Source organism: Mustela lutreola, chromosome 9 (genome assembly GCF_030435805.1).
Source record: "Mustela lutreola isolate mMusLut2 chromosome 9, mMusLut2.pri, whole genome shotgun sequence".
Taxonomy (NCBI): Eukaryota; Metazoa; Chordata; class Mammalia; order Carnivora; family Mustelidae; genus Mustela; species Mustela lutreola.
Genome location: NC_081298.1, coordinates 72,163,605 through 72,183,971, shown reverse-complemented (window position 1 = coordinate 72,183,971; position 20,367 = coordinate 72,163,605). Strand labels below are relative to the sequence as shown.

General features: G+C 42.0%; 1 protein-coding gene across 1 annotated transcript; it reads right to left on the bottom strand.

Annotated features, from left to right (window-relative positions):
* Window positions 1-1,343: 1,343 nt before the first annotated feature.
* Window positions 1,344-19,547, bottom strand: EPCAM (epithelial cell adhesion molecule). The gene is made up of 9 exons (XM_059134741.1): window positions 19,222-19,547; window positions 16,359-16,466; window positions 15,675-15,921; window positions 14,690-14,755; window positions 12,364-12,427; window positions 6,862-6,963; window positions 5,233-5,433; window positions 3,335-3,379; window positions 1,344-1,794 (listed from the first exon to the last, which is right to left on the bottom strand). The coding sequence occupies exons 1-9, from the start codon at window positions 19,295-19,297 to the stop codon at window positions 1,753-1,755; spliced, it is 951 nt and encodes a 316-aa protein (XP_058990724.1). The 5' UTR covers window positions 19,298-19,547; the 3' UTR covers window positions 1,344-1,752.
* Between the last annotated feature and the right edge of the window lie 820 nt (window positions 19,548-20,367).

The window sequence follows — 20,367 nt, the reverse complement described above, 5'->3', positions numbered from 1 at the left end:
TACCTCCCAGACTACGTGAAAACAGGTGGTGGGCCAGGGTGCAGGCTCAAGTTCAAGGTCTCCTGTTCTGGAGAGCAGGCTTTCAGTGAGCCCCTCCAATGCAGCCTCACAACAGCAAGTTCTTGCTCTTCAGGGAGCCACCATGCCCTCTCCCATGTGGTCTGGATCCCAGTCCACAGAGTAGGGCTTAGGAGAAAGTAGAGCACTTTGGGTGCTCTCATCCCTGGGGTAATGGCTGCTCCTTATTATCTGCTACTCCCATTCTCTTTTCATGTTCTTGTTACTTCCTACTGGCTGTATCCATTTCTATTGCTGCATAACAAATTACCACAAATTTAGCATCTGAAAACCATGAACCTTTACCACCTCAGTTTCCATGGGTCAGGGGTCTAGGCATCACACTAGAGGATCTTTTCCTCAGGTTCTCAAGATTCCAGTGATGTTGGCCAGGGCTATGATCTCACCTGGATCCTCTTTAAAGGTCACTCTGTGCTGGCAAAATTCAGTTCCTGAGGTTGTAGGACCAAGGACCGCCCCTCAGCCTGCTGTTTCCTGATAGGCGACCCTCTCCACAACATGGCAGTCTGCTTTAAGGATAAAGGGAGAACTCATCTAGTTTCTACTTCTTGTCTCCTACCTTTGGGCACTTTTATAATCTCCCTTTTAACTAAGTCAAGTTATTACGGATCTTAATCACATCTACACCTAAAATCTCCTGGCCATTGCCAGAAAATGTAACTTAATCTCGGGAGTGAGAATTCATCATATTCACAGACCCTACCCACACTCTAGGGGAGGGGATTATATAGAGGATACACATCAGAGATAAGAACTCTTGGGGCCCATCCTAGAATTCTAACTACACTAGAGAAGGGATAAAAATCTTTGTTCAATCTAGCTTTTACATTTTCTTTAATGTTGTTCTTTTCATAGTGTTTTAAAACATTTCCTACTGAAAGCAAAATACTTCAGGATACTTTAACTTCATATAGAATGTGTTTGTACTACAATTACTCATTACATAAGACGTTAAACGACTGGTGCTTTAATTCAACTAAATACATCATTCATGGTTCACAACATTCTCCATCAATTCTGCCCCAAGGCATAAGTGTTTGCCAAAGTGATTTAAAACAGAAACTTAGATTCATTCAGAATAAAACTGTTTGATTTTCCTGTTAGAACTTAGGTATTTTAGGTTACACATTTTATATTGAATTCACATGATTATAGGTATTCATACAAAACTCTTGTAATTTGTAGTTAGCATTTAGAGCATTTCTCAACCTGTTATCTTGTGTATATACTGTGAAATTTGATACAATGACTCAAAAGTTAGGAAATTCAGTTTTAAAATGTTTTATTTCAGTTTATAAAAAAAAGTATTATGTACAAGACTCAAAGTAAATAGAAAGGCAGCTTTCAATCACAAATGGATGAGACAGTAGTCATTCAAACTCTACTGTGGAAGCATATTTAAGGCACACACCTCAATGTTAGGCATAAATAATTTTAACTATGCAGTCCAAGTTCTGGGTTTTATATCACATCTGCAAATATAAGACCCTGTGGTCAAATTTTAAGATTGGTAAAGTCAATCTGAAACTGCTTATATACTGAGTACAGGCTTTACTATTACAAATACAAGATGTTAACTAACAGAATAGCAGTCCTCAAAGATCTTTGTCCCATGCTTGTACACCAGCAATCTGCTAATTTCCCTTCTTGTAGTTACTCTTCAAATTGTAGTCCTTATGCATTGAGTTCCCTATGCATCTCACCCATCTCCTTTATCTGAAATAGAAGAGAAAAAAATTTTAGGTAATTTTCCAACTTTTGTTCATCCTGAAAAGTTATTAAAAAAGAGGAAAGCAAGATGAATTATTCAATTTATGAGCCGTATTTGGAAAAAGTAAAAAATGTACTACAAGAAAACACACACTGAATGCATGACCCAAAGAATTTGGAGGTACGATGGCCAAAGTGACAGGGAAGTAGCAGGTGAGCTAGATCTGTAAGAACGGATATGGGCTTTATTAAATGTATGCCGTTTTTACATCCAGTAAGAATCAATGTATTTTCTATGATCAATCTTTTAATTTTATAGATGAGGACACGGAGTTCAGAATTAGGTGACTTGTACCAGACCACATAGTTAGTTATATAGGCAGAGCTGAGACAAGATGATGGAAACTACCACTGCTGGCAAACATTCTACCATGTGGCATGCATGGAACCAATACTTTATACCAACTACTTTGTTTAATCCTTACAATAGGTCTGTAGTATCATCCCCAGTTTATAGATAAGGAAACATGGAGGCTTAAAGAAGTTAAATAACTTGCCTGCCCAGCTAACAAGTGGTCAGACTCACATCTGTATTACCATACTATAATACACTGTCATTCCACCTTTCTGTTATGCTTCAGTTCAGGAAGTCTGTCCCCTAGACTTGTGGTCACTAAACCAGGTAAGCCAGATGATCAACTATGATATGGGAAAAAAAGTTACAACTTTCTAGTTCTACTGGATTGTTTTCAGTATTCTTTTACATTTCTGTGTTTCTTGGGAAGATATTAGTAAAAAGCACATATACAAGTATAAATAAATGCATAAATATGCAAAATGGTGGATATACTGAAAATGGTATTGACAGGGTTTAAGAACAAGTGTGTTTCACATCCAGTTCCAAGTGACTGACATACTGATGATCTGACAGTCTGTTTCCACAATAATGTACATGACTAGTTAGCATGCAACTGCTCCAGTAGGACATAAACCAAGGTCTTTTTTAATGATTATTTCACTGGCATAGACAGTAAATCAGGTCATCAGTCACAAGGAGCTTCTCCAACATGAATTCATAGAGTATGCCTCAAAGATTCCACTAAAAGCTAACACTTCAACAAACAAAAATGTAGGCTTCCTATCCACTCCTCTGAGGCAAAACTCAGTACTAGCTGGTCTGCTGTGGAACTCATGCAAGAGAATGTAAGCATGGGGCGCCTGGGTGGCTCAGATGGCTAAGGGTCTGCCTTCAGCGCAGATCATGATCTCAGGCTCCTGAACCCGCATCCTTTCTCCCCATCAGCAGGGAGTCTGTGTGCCCCTCTGCCCACTTATGCTTGCTCTCTCAATAAATAAAATCTTTAAAAAAAAAGCGGGGGGGGGGGGATGTAAATAATGAAGCACTGACAGACAGTGGCTAACCCTAAGGACTATACTATAAAGGCGCACCAGCATAACTGAGTCCTATCAATGTCTAGAAAGGTACGGTGATTATCAGGAATAGGAAATTTTAAAAGGGGCTCTTTATATAAAGTAATCCATTTACCTCAGCCTTCTCATACTTTGCCATTCTGTTCTTTCTGGAAATAACCTGAATGGAAAAAAAATGATTACTATTTAAGGACTGCTATCCAAAGAGAAAGTTGATCTAAATTAACACATAAATGCTTTTTCATGGATACAATTCATATCTGAATAAATCTAACTTAAAAAATCTATCCACAGACATTATTTCTTAAATTAAAATTTCCCTACGAAACTAAAAGAAAAAAAAAGCCTACACTTATCATGAGGTACACTATGTACAGAATTGCTGTATCATCATGTTGTACACCTGAAACTAATGTAACACTGAATATTTTATTTAAAAAAAAAAAAAATCGAAAAAAGTTTCAAGACCTCTTTCCCCACAAACCAGAATCTTTTGGAACAACAAAAGGCCTAGCACAACCAGTAAAACCAAAAAACTGCACTGAGAAAACTATGAATAATCTTTAATAAAATCTAACTGCCTGGTAAGCAACTTTGCATTTTCTGTTCCATCCTTATACAAATATATACAAAAATACATGTGCATGAGTTCTGGGGAAGGGGAGGCAGTCTAAAAAAATGGGATCATACAGTATCATTTCTCTCTTTGCACAGCCTGTATAATCACTGGAACTTTTCCAGATTAAAACTATAAATTATACTAATTTTTTAATTAACTTTATTCCATACCATGGATATTCCATAATCTACTCATCAGTTCTCCTACAAATGTACATATAAATCATTTCCAGATTGATCCTTAATAGCAACACTATAATACATAGCCCTGACCATGCTTCCTATGAACCTGTGCTTTTGTTTCTGCAGGACAATTTGATTTCTAGGATTCTCTCATGTGTTTATTTCCCACCTGGATTTCTTCTGTAAATCCTCTATCCAGGCCTTTTACTATTCTTTAAACTCATTATATGTTATGCTTAACAACCTTTTTCATTTTACGCATCATGAAGATTTTCCCCCAGCCGATCATTGACATTTTTCACTTTCTAGTATCTTTGCCATACAAAATGTTTAATTTCAATTCAGTCAAATATGTGTCTTTTTGTTCATGGATTCCAGATTTCTCCCCTTACTTGCTTCCCTTTACCACTAGATTGTACACACATTTCCTAAATTAATTTTGAGAGTTGTTCTAATTTTTTAACACTTTGGACTATCATCCACCTGGAATTTGGGTTTGAAAATGAGTGCACTGCTCCATGATGTGCCTTTCACACAGGTGGGCAACATGGCCTGCCGTGGCCGGGGTGAAATAGGAACGCACATTTTTTTCCTTCCAGATGGAGAGCCAAGTGTAATTCCACTGAACCAAAAATCCACATTCCCACATATCCTCAAATCTATTTCTAAATTCTGCTACGCTGTTAAGATTTGTAATGGTGGCGCACCCTTACATTTCTAGAGTAAACCCTGCTGTTACAGGTGGTGCTTCTACTGAAGCACTGCTAAATTCGATTTGCGAATCTTGTTTAGAATCGCTCTTCGAATTTACCACTTCCAATTCTTTCCATGGTAACTTTAACTGGGTTTTGTTGTTGCATTTCACTGAATGGTCTGGGAGTGTAGGGACTTTGCACTGATGCTAGCAGGACTGACTTGTGGACTGTTTGAACGAGAGAACTGATGGACATTTGCTGCCCAACAGTCACATAACTGACCTGTGAGGGGCTTGGCTACAAGCTTTTCTCAGATTGGCATCCTTTCTTACTTTAGAAAGTGACTGCTTTATAAAACAGGACCAGATGCAAGAGATTTGTTCACTATATGGAATTATAAAAAATGAAGCTTTTGTTTCATGAACATGTTCCAGAACACGCGTGTAGCTCTCTCAAGCTGTCACCTTTTCGTGAAAGAATATGCCCTTAAGAGAAAGTTGACTTGTTCTATACTCACCAGCACAACGATTCCAGCAATAACTGCTAAGCTCACGACCACAATGACAGCAATAATACCAGCTTGTAGACCCTGCATTGAAAATTCAGGTGGTTTTTCATCAACATAGTAAATTGCAGTTCGACCGGGTTCCAAATCCAATTGTTCCCCATTTATTCTCAGGTCCATTCTGTTGGAATGGAACAAGGATTCATCTTTAACCTGTATTGAGAAGGAAAGAAACAATTTAAAATATTTAAGAAAACGCACCATGGGGACGCCTGGGTGGTTTAGTCATTAGGTATCTGCCTTTGGCTCAGGTCATGATCCTTGGGTCCTGGGATAGAGTTCCATATCTGGCTCACTGCTCAGCAGGAGCCTGCTTCTCCCTGCTTCTTCCCTTGCTTGTGCTCTCTGACAAATAAATAAAATCTTAAAAAAAAAGAAAGAAAGAAAGAAAAGAAAACCCACCACGGCCACATTACTTGTCAATTATACACCAAAAGAACTGCTGCCAAAGATTTTTGTAGTTTCAGTGATAACATTCTCATGTACTCAAACTTAAAAAAAACTTTATTGCGGGAAAATTTCCAACATATATGAAAGTAGAAAGAATAGTGTAACGACGCCCGGTTATCCCTATCATTCTGGATTCAACAATATAAACACATGGCCAACCTTCTTCAACTCATTCGTCCTTCCATCCTTCCTCCCTCCCTCTCCCCCAGGCCAGTTGATTTTAAAGCAAATACCAGGTTTCATCAGAAAATGGCTCAATAGAATATATTAAAGTTTATTTTTTATAATAATAAAGTAGGAACAAATTATTTATCTTTTTAAAAAGACTTTAATTTATTTGACAGAGAGAGAGAGCAAGTAGGCAGAACTGCAGGCAGAGAAAGAGAGGGAGAAGTAGGCTCTCTGCTGAGCAGGGAGCACAGTGCAGGGCTTGATCCCAGGACCTTGGGATAATGACCTGAGCTGAAGGCAGTCACTTAGTCGACACCTGAGCCACCCAGGTGTTTGAAACAAATTATTATTATTATTTTTTAAAGATTTTACTTATTTATTTGACAGAGAGAGAGAGCACAAGTAAGCAGAGAGGCAGGCAGAGAGGGGGGGGGGGAAGCAGGCTCCCCACTGAGCAGAGAGCCTTATGTGGGGCTTGATCCCAGGACCCTGAGATCATGATCCAAGCTGAAGGAAGAGGCCTAACCCACTGAGCCACCCAGGCACCCCCAGAAACAAAATTATTTTAATCACACTAGTTCCACATCATTTCTTACTTAACTTCTTGTGCACGGACACCATAATGGGATATACACACAAACTAAGTAACTATCAAGGATGCAATAGGTCAGAATTATGAGAGAAAATATTCTAGGTAAAAGAATTTGAAAAAAAGGCATAAATATCCAACAGGTCAGAAAGGTGTGTGAGAAAGATGAATGGGTCAGATGAGGGCAAAGTTAATCGCAGCATAAGAACCACAAGGACAAAGTTAATTGCAGCACAAGAACCACTCGGGGAACAGAGGGGTGGCTGATGTGTTAAATGGAGAAAAAGATGAAGAAAGATCTTCAATCCATTGAGACATGACAGACAACATTCCATTTCTAAACACAGGAATAAAACGAAGATTATACTCACATCTTTTTCAAAATAGTAAGCCACATCAGCTATGTCCACATCACTCTGAGTTTTCTGAGATGAATTTTGCATCAGATCAATAGTGATAAGATCATTTTCATACTGCGGGATAAATGAAAAATGCAAATCATTATCAATACAACCAAAATCATGCAAAAATATGTTTCAAAAATCTGTATATTCAGGGGACGCCTGGGTGGCTCAGTTGGTTAAGCAGCTGCCTTCGGCTCAGGTCATGATCCCAGCGCTCCTTGCTCGGCAGAGAGCCTGCTTCTCCCTCTGCCTCTGCCTGCCATTCTGTCTGCCTGTGCTTGCTCTCTCCCCCTTCTCTCTGATAAATAAATAAAATCTTTAAAAAAAAAATCTGTATATTCAGTTTTTTATTTTCTGTAATCCACACGTGTCAGTGTTCCTTTCCATTAGTAGCTAACTGTAATTCACAAATCTTTAGACTTTAAAATCTACCCAAGGGAAGTCAGCAATATTGGCGCCCGAACAGGGACCAGGGCCAGACCAGACCCGATCTGATCAGAAATAAAACAGGAGAAGCAGCCCCAATGTGAGTTTTGCACGGCCGTGCCTTTTTCCCGCTGGTGAGTTGTGGGCAGTTATCACAGGGTATGGGTAATCTAGAGAGCACAAACGATTATCGCCCTTACGTGTGTTTATTGAGAAGGCTCCTGAAGGCGGGAGGAGCAAAAGTCAGCGAGGGCCAACGGAGCTTTTCAAGGTAATTAAAGAACATTGCTCCTGGTTCCCTATATTAGGGACTTTAGATTTACAAACATGGGAAAAAGTAGGTCACGAGTTAAAACTTTCGTATATGAAAGGAAAGCAAATTCCAGTCACTATATGGCCTACTTGGACCCTCATTCGCTCCGTTTTCGAGCCTTTACAAACCCCTGATTTGGAGAACAATAATGTTCAGGAGAAACTAAAAAAGAGGAACCTGAACATGCCATCCAGGAGTAGAAAGAAACTATTAAGGCCACCAGAAAGGAATACAGAGAGGAGGAAACTCCTCCTCTTTCTCCTCCAGTAACAGAACAAAAGGTGCCCATGTCACTGTTGCCGTCAGCTCCGCCGTTCTGTAAGGCGGCACCCGTTAATGAAAAAGATGGAAAGTACATGCTATCGGCTGTTCAGAAAGGCCTCCTTGAAGCACAGCGAGCGGGAGACCTAGATGCCTTGCCTTTTAATTTCCCGGTTATTATTACAGAACATGTCGCTCCAGGACATGATCCTGACAACCCTAATGGTGTCTATGAGGCCAAGCATGAGCAATTTCCCTTCAAATTGTTGAAGGAACTAAAACAGGCAGTACAAAACTATGGAGCTAATTCTCCATTTACAATGGGAATTATTCAAGGCATCGCATAAGGCAATCAACTTATTCCGATGGATTGGTCATTGCTAGCAAGAACAGTTCTATCTCCAAGTGAGTTCTTGCAGTTCAAAACATGGTGGCAAGATCATGCAGAAATAGCAGCTGCCCATAATAGAGCTCATAACATTCCTATTTCCATGGAACAGCTCATGGGTCTTGGACCATGGGCCCAGGTTCAAGACCAGGTGTTAATGATCAAGCTATTGAGCAGCTCCAGCATTGCTGTTTCAGAGCATGGGAGAGAATAGAATCTAAGGGTTATGATAAGTGCTCTTCTTTTCAAAAAGTGGTACAGGGTCCAAGAGAGCCCTATACTGATTTTATCGCAAGATTACAAGAGGCTGTCAGAAGACAGATAAATAATCTTGTGGCTGTGGATACCATTATGCAACTGTTGGCTTATGAGAATGCTAATTCTGATTGTAAGAAGTTGCAAGCACCCTTTAAAGGCAAGGGAACATTGACAGATTATATTAAGCTATGTCAAGGAGAAGGAACAGAGACCTATAGAGCTGATTTGTTAGCTCAAGCAATGGCTGCTCTGACCATAGGGAAATTTAAAGGACAGTGTTTCAACTGTGGGCAAACAGGGCACAAACATTAATCTTACTTTTGGATATCAAAATAGGCCAATATGTATCGGCAATCATTCCAGCTGCCTTGTTCCTGGTGATCAGAGATGGTTGGTGGACCTTCCTACTAATAATTATTTGACTAAAGCTCAGTTACATTTACTCTCCATTAAAGGATTCCAAGCCTACAAATATCGGGGTCCTAGCTATAACGCAGCACCCCTTATTCCCAAATGCAAACCAGCACAGATGTGGTCAGATGAGGGAATTCGCCCTTTATGGAAGGATTGTAGAGCAGTTCACCCCAGTATTGTCATTAATGATTCCTATGGAATTGTATGGGACTGGTCCCCTAAGGGGATGGCAGTCACCAATTGCATTGGGGAACCCTGCTCCCCTCATGGGAAGTTAAAATGGCAAGTTTTTGATGATCCCATTTTACCGCAAACCTTAGCTTCAGGAGATGCACCTCTGGTGTGGCTTGGGCAAGGACTTTCTATGCCATCTCCTTTTGTTGATTATCATAAAAGTCCAAAGAATTTATGGAAGGTTACTACTGCTTTAAGTCACGTAAGAGTTTGGAATGGCTCTTACATTCATCAGTCCAATAATTATACATTTTCTTTTTTCCTCATGGATGAAGAATGGGTAAGAGCTTGTGTTAGAGATCCCTATGTTTTTGTTATTGGCAAAATGACTTTTATTCATAGTAATAGAGAAATAGACTGTCTAAACTGTAAGATGTTCACCTGTGTTGGTAAGAATGTTTATAAAGACAATTCTATCATTCTTTTAGCTAGAAGAAGAATAGGCATTTGGCTACCAGTGAAACACCACCGTGTTTGGTAAAATTCTCCCGACGTACATATACTTTTAACAGTATTGAAGAACTGGGTTCATAGAACAAAAAGATTTGTTGGGTTACTTATAACAGCTATTCTAGGAATTATAGCCATTACTGCTACAGCTACCACTGCAGGAATGGCCTTGCATCAAACTATACTAACTACACAATTTGTACAGAAGTGGCACGAGAATGCTAGCAAGGCCTGGAATCAACAAACGTTCATAGATCAAAAACTAGATAAATGTGTCTCTGATTTAGAAACAGCCATGATATATATAGGAGATGATCTTCAGAATATAAAGCTTACACTTCATATTTTATGTGATTGGAATGTTTCTTCTTTCTGTGTTACTCCCCATGCGTATAATGAATCAGAAGTATCTTGGAGCAAAATTCGTCGACATATTACTAACCATTATGGTAATAATCTAACCTTAGATATTAAATAACTTCAAGATACGATCTCAAGTATTGCTCACTCATCATTACAATCTGTTCCAGGAATGAGTTCTACTCAAAGAATTAATGATATTCTGTCTGATCTAAACCCTTCTACTTGGATCACACAAACTGGTCTCGGTGTTGTAAGTGGATTGATTATTCTTTTTTTTTTTAAAGATTTTATTTATTTATTTGACAGACAGAGATCACAAGCAGGCAGAGAGGCAGGTAGAGAGGCAGGCAGAGAGAGGGGAGGAAGCAGGCTCCCCGCCGAGCAGAGAGCCCGACGCGGGGCTCGATCCCAGGACTCTGAGATCATGACCTGAGCCGAAGGCAGCGGCTCAACCCACTGAGCCACCCAGGCGCCCCGGATTGATTATTCTTATTGTTGTAATCTTTTTATGCTTAGTCTTCAGAAGCACTCGAAAATCCCTCCAACGACTGAAAAATCAAGAAGCTGCAAAATCAGCTTTTCTACTTCTTCACAAACAAAAGGGGGGAGATGCTGCTGCTCCTCGGAACAATTTGTTACTTAAACTGTAACCCCTGGAGGATTTTACTAGTTGCCAAGCACATTTAGATATGGCCTTAAAAAATACTGATACTGACAACAGGTCTTTGGGGAGAAGGACGATGTACGACCGTGAAGCTGGGCAGCTGGGGATGCCCAGCTCGCTCAGGGTGGAAGGCTGCCCCTTCACAGAAGCCGGGCAGCGGGGAACGGCTGGCCCACCCAGGGCGGAAGGCCGCCTGCTTCAGGGAAGCCGAGCACACGGGAACGCCAGGTCAGCTCAGGGTGGAAAACCCCCTGAACGAAAACCGCCTGCTGCCTGCTTCCCTTTTTTCGTTGTCGCTCCTTTCTCTTCCCAGAAGTGCTCCTTGTTAGTTAGATGAGTCCTGTGAATGTGCTTGGTTAACTATAAACTTTATCCTCCTTCTTGCTTGCCTGCAAGACGTGACTAATGTTTGACCTTCATCAATCCTTCTGTTGGCTATTGTTTTCTATCCAATAAAAGTGAGACTGTGGAGTTGCTCGTGGCAGCAGTCCTTTTCGACTGTTGTCTCCTGCTCCCAGTCTTTTGCAGCTGACTTGTTTGTGCCTAATTCTTCTCTCATCGCCGACTGGAAGCGGCAAATACAAATAAAGGTAAAAATGATGCGTATTTTGTTTTCAGAAGAGTATTTTCTTCCCTTGGAAAAAACTTAAAACAAGATATTAAAGTATCTTATTTGAGGACACCTGGGTGGGAGCTTGGTTCTCCCCCTTTTCTGCTTACCATTCCCCTTGCTTACAGCTCTCTGTCAAATAAATAATTAAATCTTTAAAAATTTTTTTTTTAAATAATGAAGTACCTTATTTGAAAAAAAAAAAAAAAAGAAATTTTTTTTTTTTTAATCTGAGGGTGCCTGGCTGGCTCAGTCGGATAGAGCATGCAACTCTTGATCTCAGGGTCATGAGTTCAAGCCTCACACTGGTCAAAGAGCTTACTATAAAAACAAAACATATCTTATGTGGTTAGGACTACTTTAAAAATAAAATGCTAGGGATCCTGGGTGGCTCGGCTGGTTAAGCATCTACCTTTGGCTCAGCGCATGATCTCATAGTCTTGGGACAGAGCCCCACATTGGGCTCCCTGCTCAATGGGGAATCTGCTTCTCCCTCTGTGCTCACTGCGCACTCACTTTCTCAAATAAATAAAATCTTTAAGAAAATAAAATGCTTAAGAAACGCAATCGAAAATGCAATATGCATTTACCATGTTCTGCTTTTAAGGAGCAGAAAAGTATATTCCCTCCTGTCCTTAAAAATGACATCAATTTTGTCTTGAAAAAGTTCCATCACACCAGGGCACCTGGGTGGCTCAGTGGGTTAAAGCTTTTGCTTTCGGCTCAGGTCATGATCCCAGAGTCCTGAGATGGAGCCCTACATCAGGGTCTCTGCTCAGTAGGGATTCTGCTTCCACCACCCCCCTCTCTATTTGTGAGCTCTGTCAAATAAATAAATAAAATGTTTAAGAAAATAAAAAAGTTCCATCACATTATTCAAGTATTTTTCAACCAGAGATATTACATTTTCCTTAAGGATGAAACAGGTTTACAAAGATTATGGAAGGAAAACAAGAAATTTGAATTATTAAGTGTCCTAGGTTTAAACGGTTCTTCAAATGCAGCTTAACCACTATCATAAGTCATACCCCAAGCACTCTATCTCACTAAGTCTCAGCTAAAGCTTTTACTAAAAACAAACATCTTACCAGAATATTTGTGATATATTTTGGATCCAGCTGATAACGAGTTGTGATTATCTCCTTAAGTGCACTGTAAATAATTAAAAAACTGTGTTATTAAAAAATGAATACTACGTAACATTAAGAAGCACTATTTTTTTTAAAGAAGCACTACTTTTTTTTTTTAAGACTTTATTTATTTATTTGACAGAGAGGGATCACAAGTGGGGGCGGGGGGAAGCAGGCTCCCTGCTGAGAGGAGAGCCCGATGCAGGGTTCAATCCCAGGACCCTGAGATCATGACCTGAGCGGATGGCAGAAGCTTTAACCCACTGAGCTACCCAGGCGCTCCAAGAAGCACTACTTTTTAACTAAGCAGGTAGTTCAAGCTCTAGAACTGTCATTAATCAAACTCGTCTTAAAAATGTTATGCCTGGGGCACCTGGGTGGCTCAGTGGGTTAAAGCCTCTGCTTTCAGCTCAGGTCATGATCCCAGGGTCCTAGGATCGAGCCCCACATCCGGCTCACTGCTCAGCAGGGAGCCTGCTTCCCCCTCTCTCTCTGCCTGCCTCTCTGCGTACTTGTGATTTCTCTCTGTCAAATAAATAAATAAAATCTTAAAAAAAAAAAAAAATGTTATGCCAGGGGCACCTGGGTGGCTCAGTGGGTTAAGCCGCTGCCTTCGGCTCAGGTTATGATCTCGGGGTCCTGGGATTGAGCCCCATATCGGGCTCTCTGCTCAGCAGAGAGCCTGCTTCCTCCTCTCTCTCTGCCTGCCTCTCTGCATACTTATGATCTCTCTCTGTCAAATAAATAAATGAACAAAAATCTTACAAACAAAACAAAACAAAACATCCCGTTATGCCATTTTGCAACTAACAGTGATGCTAAAACTGCCGAGTTATAGTTTGATAAGAAACTATATTTTATTTAGGGCTCCTGGGTAGCTCAGTTGGTTAAGCAACTGCCTTCAGCTCCTGTCACAATCCTGGAGTGCTGGGATCAAGTCCCACATTGGGCTCCCCGCTGTGCAGGGAGTCTGCTTCTCCCACTGACCTATCTCTCTCGCCCTCTCTCTCTCAAATAAATAAATAAAATCTTAAAAAAAAAAAAAAAGAAAAAAGAAAAACAGGATATTTAAACAGGATCCTAGTTCTGCTCACAGATTATAATTATTAATTACAAAGAGGTGAGGCACCTTGGTGGCTCAGTTCAACGTCTGCCCTCAGCTCAGGTCATGATCCCAGGGTCCTGGGATTAACCTGTGTCAGGTTCCCTGTTCTGCAGGGTGTCTGCTTCTCCCTGTGCCCCTCTCCCTGCTTGTGCACACTCTTTCTCTCTTTCAAATAAATATAATCTTTTTTAAAAATTAAAAAAAAATTATTACAAAGAAGTAACCAGTAACTCCACATTACAAACCTGATAGATACCTCCTTAACCACAGTTAACATCACTAATAAAGAAACAAGAAGACATCATGTGCTTCCTGATGTGAAGTACTAAGAAGGACACACGATCACTTAACGAAGTTTTTCTGTCAAAAATGCTTAGCCTGGATTTAATTATGAGGAAACATCAGGTAAATCCAAATCTGAGGGACAGCCTATGAAATCATCTGCCTATACTCTTCAACAGTATCAACGCCATGAAGAGGTGAAGGACTAAGAAAGGCCAAGACCGTGTTCCATATTAAAAGAGACTAAAGCATCACAACAACTAAATCCATAACATGATCTTAGATTGGGTTCTGGATGAAAGGGGGAAAAAATTACCATCAAGATCAATGTTGGGGAAAATGACGCAATATGGTATAACATTAAATCTCCTGAATCTGCTAACTGTAGAGTGGTTATATAACAGAGTGCCTTCTGGGGAGCCTGGCTGGCTGAGTTGGTAGAGCATGCGACTCTTATCTTGGGGTTGTGAGTTCAAGTCCCACATTGGGCTTAGAGATTACAAGAAAGAGAAAGAAAGAAAAGAAAAAAAAGAGAGTCTTTTATTCCTAAGGAAAGATACACTGAAGCATTTAGCTATAAAGGGACAAGTCTACAACTTGTTCTCAGAGGATTCTGGGAAAAAAATATTAATACATGTTTAGGGAGATATACAAAATACACATCAACATAAAAAGAAAATGGGGCAAAATGTTCATTGATGACTCTGAGTGGAGAGTACCTTAGGAATCTGTACTATTCTTGCAACTCTATTTCAAAATAAGGTTAAAAACATTATAGTATACTATTATTTTTTCATAAACACAAAGAAGTATAAGACTTGTTTTAGTTTCTCTAATGGCTTAGAATGAAAACCTGAATACCACCTGTGCAAATATAATGCACCTAACAGTACGTACGTTCTCAAACTTTCTATATCATAAGGTGTTTCTCTTGTTTTGTGCTTCAGTTCAATGATGATCCAACTGTAAGGTAAAAATACAGTATTTTATGACTATAACAACTCAGCCTTTTATAGTATTTTCCTAATAAGCTAACAGCAAAATTCCCAAGTGGAATTCCAGTACAATCAACAAAAAAAGATTCATGCAATAGGTTTGCCCTTCATTTCTTCCTTGGCCCCCACACATTGCTCATAAAGCACTCATCCAGGAGAAAACACCCTTTTGAACACATCAACTCTGGCTTTGGGCCACCATATTCAAGGTCATGTAAAGTCAAGGCTTAGCCGGTCATGCTAGGTCACATTCATGGGAAGAGACAAAAAGGCACCGAGAGAAAGAGAAAAGTGACCATGAGGCTCCAGAAGACTAAAGGAGAGAGTGCCTTTCTAGGTGTGGATGACTTTCCAGCTCTAGCCACTTTTAATAAAGCCTCTTTTGTTTAAGCTAGCTTGAGTGTGGTTCTGTTCTTTTTACTGTATAAAATAAATTCTATTAATTTTTATTTAAATTCTAGTTCATTAACACACAGCGCAACACTGGTTTTAGGGGCAACCATATCTCGTTTCAAAACACAATAAATGAGTAAATATATAAACAACTTAAGCTTTTCACATACACTAACACTAATTGAACTTTCAAATCTGAGGGGTGTTATGGAAAAAGAGGAAAACCATGTTTAGTATACTACCACAAGGAAAATTTTTTAAATAAGAAAAACATATTGCTAGTGAAGGGTCTATAACAAACTGGTGACATCAGTTCTGTGGAGGTAAACTGGGTAGTTGGGGGAGGGGTTGAGATAAAATGGAAACTGCACTGTATACATACCCTTTCCTCTCTTTTGAATTCTAAACCACCAAGTCATATTACATATTCAAAAATAAATTTACTTAAACAAATCTGAAAAGTATGAAAACAAGAATATGAGAGCCCGACTCACTAGGTCCGCACTCGTTCGGAGCAGGATATTTCCTCCTCATTATCTTTATCTGTTCTTCGGACCCCTGCAGTGTTCACACACCAGCACGTGGTGGTGCCATTGCACTGCTTGGCTTTAAAGAGCCCCTTCTCGTCACAGTCAGGATCATAGAGCCCATCATTATTCTGGAAAGCCCCCTCAGGTCTCACTCTTCTCCCAGACTTTGAGCTGGTCATTTCCGCCTTCATCACCAAACATTTGGTTGCCACTGTAAAGAAACTTTAATGTCACACTGAAAAGGAACTGCAGTTTTATGCTTAAGGAAAAAAAATTTAATTTGGGGTGCCTGGGTGGCTCAGTCATTATGCATATGCCTAGAGCCCAGCATTCGGCTCCTTGCTCAGTGGGAGGCCTACCTCTCCCTCTCCCACTCCTCATCCCTGCTTGTATTCCCTCTTTCTCTCTGTCAAATATATAAAATCTTAAAAAAATTGAACTCCAAACTCCCAGAGCCAAAGATTATTGCCGACTTACATGTTCCTATGTCCACTTTTTAAATTTTAAGACGCTTCAGCTACGAGATGATTTTGACAAAATAATATGATTCAAATTTGAGCCCCCAAAATGCTTCTTGACTTGAGATACATAAATTTTAAAAGGCTAGGTCACAATACAATTTAAAGGCAATGATGATATTTTACTCACGTTTTGAGCAAATGACGGAATTTTGTGCACCAAGCGAAGTACACTCACACTGACCGTGTGCGTTCAAAGAGCAGTTTGTGGTCAGTTTATAGTTTTCACAGACACATGCTAGATAAATTAAAAAAACAAAATCCCTTTTTACAATGTGAATCCGACTATGAACTCTGGTGTCTCAGCTAAATTACACTCTAACAATAATGCCTAAGTTACAGAGCCACAAAGCCTTAAAATGTTTTATTTTTCAGCTGTAATTTGAGTGGCTGATACTGTGGTGAATGGTTTGTATATATATATATTCTACAGGAACATAGTCTAATTTGCATGCATTCCCATCTCGATTTTTTTAAGCCAAGAATATAGCCTTCCAAAAATCAGATTCAGCTCTGTCTCCATGATGACACTCCAGTCTCAGATCCTTCCGTCCCCAGGTACTGCTAGACAAACCCTTGCCTGTTAGCTACTGACTCTTCCTGAAAATCAACAGTTACAATTCTGAGATCTGGAATAACTCACATTTCCTCCCTCCTCTCAGCCCGTTTCCTTAAAAAGAGATGCTTGCTTTTGAGCTTAATGGTAACACGGCCAACCCTTGGACAATTTTGTGTCTTGGAAAAATTATACTTTCACATGCACTTGGGGGCACTTTTGTTTGTGGCCTTCCTAACCAAATTAAATCCTAGTACCCAACTTCAAAAGTGATATTACACAGCTTACCTTGGATAGTAATGCCAGTTTAATAGTTATCTTTGGGCACCTGGGTGGCTCAGTTGGTTAAAGCAACTGCTTTCTGCTGGGGTCATGGTCCCAGAATCCTGGGATCGAGAGTCCCACCCAACATCAGGCTCCCAGCTCAGGGGGAAGTCTACTTCTCCCTCTCCCTCTGCCCCTCCATCTGCTCCTACTCTCTCTCTCTCAAATAAATAAAATCTTTAAAAAAAAAAAAAAAAGGTTTTATCTTTAACTACCTCAAAAGTTCGTTTTAACTTCAAAATGGCAAGTCCCCCTAATTCATTCTAATTGTTAGCTAAGAAAACACAGTAACAACAAAAACCAATGTGACAAACCAAAGAATTTTTATACTGCTTCATATGTCAAGTTGGCTTTAGTTATTCCCTGTTTAAGTTATAATTAATATGAACCACCTATATAATCCGTCCAGCACTAAACTCAGTATTGGGATCACAAAAGGAGACAGTGGCTGTCCTCAGGGAGTTAAAACCTTATGCAGCACTTTAATGTATAGAGGCTCAAAAGCCACCTTTTCATGTCCAAGGGATGTGAAATTTAAAACAGACCAATCAGGTATAGATTTTTCTGAACCTAGAGCAACTACCATCACTTTAAAGCAATTTAAGATTAAGTACTTAGACCTGGACTGGAGCTAGAGAAACAGGAGTTGATTACACGCATTATTTTGAAAGTGTAATGAATTAGACCCATGCTCTGTTGGTGAAGGTTTCCTTTCCAGCTCTGGCCAATTGCCACTCTATCTCTGGCCACCGTCTCTCTCTCTCTCTCTCTCTCTCTCTCTCACACACACACACACACACACACACACACACTCACTCAAGAGATGGCAGACAAGATGTTACACACACACACACACACACACTCACTCAAGAGATGGCAGACAAGATGTTACACACACACACACACACACACACACACTCACTCAAGAGATGGCAGACAAGATGTTTATTCCAAACTAAGAAAACCGTGATCAAACCACATGTCCATTATGGGGATAGGAGCGCGGCGACCTTCCACACCAGAGATTGTCCCGTCACCACTTACACTGTGGTTTCCAAGACTAAAAGAAACGGAAAACTCTAGATGTTATGTGGGACTAAAAACACATATACGCACACAAGATATAGAACTGTGTTTCCGTCTAGGGCAATGTTTACAGCAATGTCTAAAAAAAAACATACTGGAATTGATAATGGGATTCTCTTCAAGTGCTGGGATTGTGGGCTTGTTTTGGTTTTGGCTTTTACTCTTTACACATACCGGTATTTCTGGGTTCCCTACAGTAAACTTGGCATTACCTACAACATGCTTAAAAAAGGGGAAACAGGGGCGCCTGGGTGGCTCAGTGGGTTAAAGCCTCTGCCTTCGGCTCAGGTCATGGTCTCAGAGTCCTGAGATCGAGCCCCGCATCGGGCTCTCTGCTCAGCGGGGAGCCTGCTTCCTCCTCTCTCTCTCTGCCTACTTGTAATCTCTGCCTTTCAAATGAATAAATAAAATCTTTAAAAAAAAAAAAAAAAAAAAAAAAAAAAAAAAAAAAAAAAAAAAAAAAAAAAAAAAAGGGGAAACACCCCCACTCACACGACAGGTTGTGAAGGCCCAGGACTAGCCTCCGCGCGCAGGTGCGTAGCGGCCCCGGCGGCCTCCCTGCAGCCACCTGTCCCGCCTTCGAGACCCACATCCGGGGCCAACCACAGGTGCGGAGGGGCGGGGCGGGCCAGCAGGGGGGTCGCCGCCAACTCCCGCTCCTGGCGCCTGCTAGTTTCCGCCCGCTAGGACCCCAAGCGTGCGCCCAGGCCGGCGGAGGTAGGCGCGCACAGACGGCGCCGGAAAGTCCCTGGACATGGCCACTCGGTTCCCTGCCTGCCCCGCGCCCCTGCTCCGGGCCACCTTCTTGGAGAGCGGTGCAAAGCGGCGAAATGTGGCGGCTCCCTCGCGGCCGTGCGAGCGGGCGCCTTCCCGCCGCCTCCCGCGCGCAGAGGGGCCTGGGCTGGGGCAGCCCCGCGCGGTCCGTTCCAGACGGGCAGGCGCGGCCGGCCGCCCCTTCACCACCATCTCCGCCTCGGATGCCGAGGAGCGTCCCCGCCCGGCCCACGTCCAGAGCTCTGCTCCTTACCTTTCTGAGCCACGGCCACCGCCACGGTGGCCGCCGCGAACAGAAGCCCGAACGCGAGGACCTGGGGACGCGCCATACTGCGCGCGCGTCGTCGAGAGGGGTGCGAGGCGGGCTGGGGGCTCGCGGGAAGGCGCGCGGAGGGAGCGGGGCGCCGGGAGCCCACTGGCAGGCCGGGGACGCGCGGGACCGCGTCGGAAGTACCGCGGCCAGGTGGTGCCGGGAGGACGGTGCGAGCTCGCCGAGGGACTGCGCACTCTGCAGACGCGGCGGGGCGGAGCAAACCTGCCCGACCTGGCGGCCCCGCCTCCGGGGCCCGGCCCCAGGCTGCTCACCTCCGCCTGCCGGTCCCCGCGGTGAGTCACCGCCTGGGGACGGGCGGGCGGGCGGGAGCAAGCGCTCCTCCCCCACACCCGGCGCGGCCGTTGGGGCGCCACCCCTCCCCAGGTGTGAGCGAGCGGCGCCCAGCCCCGCGCGGCCGGCAGGTGCTTCCTCCTGCGGCAGCCCGTGGGGGCTGGAAGGACGGTGGGCTGCGACTGTGACGGTTGGCAAGGACCGTTGGTGGCCACGGAGAAAAACGGAGTCTTCCTTTTACCAGAGGAAGCACACGACGTTGCACCTTGAAGAAATGGGGCCCCAAGGAAAGAGAGGTCTGGGAAGAGGAAGGTGGTAGCTGAAATGGAGGAATACAAAGGGAAGCGGGAATACCATCCCAACCACAATAAAAAAAAAAAAGTCGACCTTTGAGCTTCACCTGGCGGCCATACTCCTTTGAAACTAGAAAAGAGAACTCTTCCTGGCTTCCGGGGTGGGGGGGGGGGGTGACAAATTCATGTTCTTTATAATTCTCATTCTTTTACCGTTTTTATAAGCACTTTTAGCACTTGAAGAGGTAAGAAAAGATGTTCCCATAGAGCCAACTGATGAGAAGTGAGATGATTACGGCTTCGATTAATATCGCGGAGCAATGTTGATGAATCTTTTGAAGTAGATATGATGGACAGTCATTTGTTTAAGTGCAAATGAATTCAAATTACGACATGCTATTATTACGGTCTTAAAAATTGAAATGCCTCGAGGCTTTCTAAGTATTGTTTTAATGTTATTTTGACTAGCTGTAATAGGATAGCTGTTTTAAAAGGCTTTCTT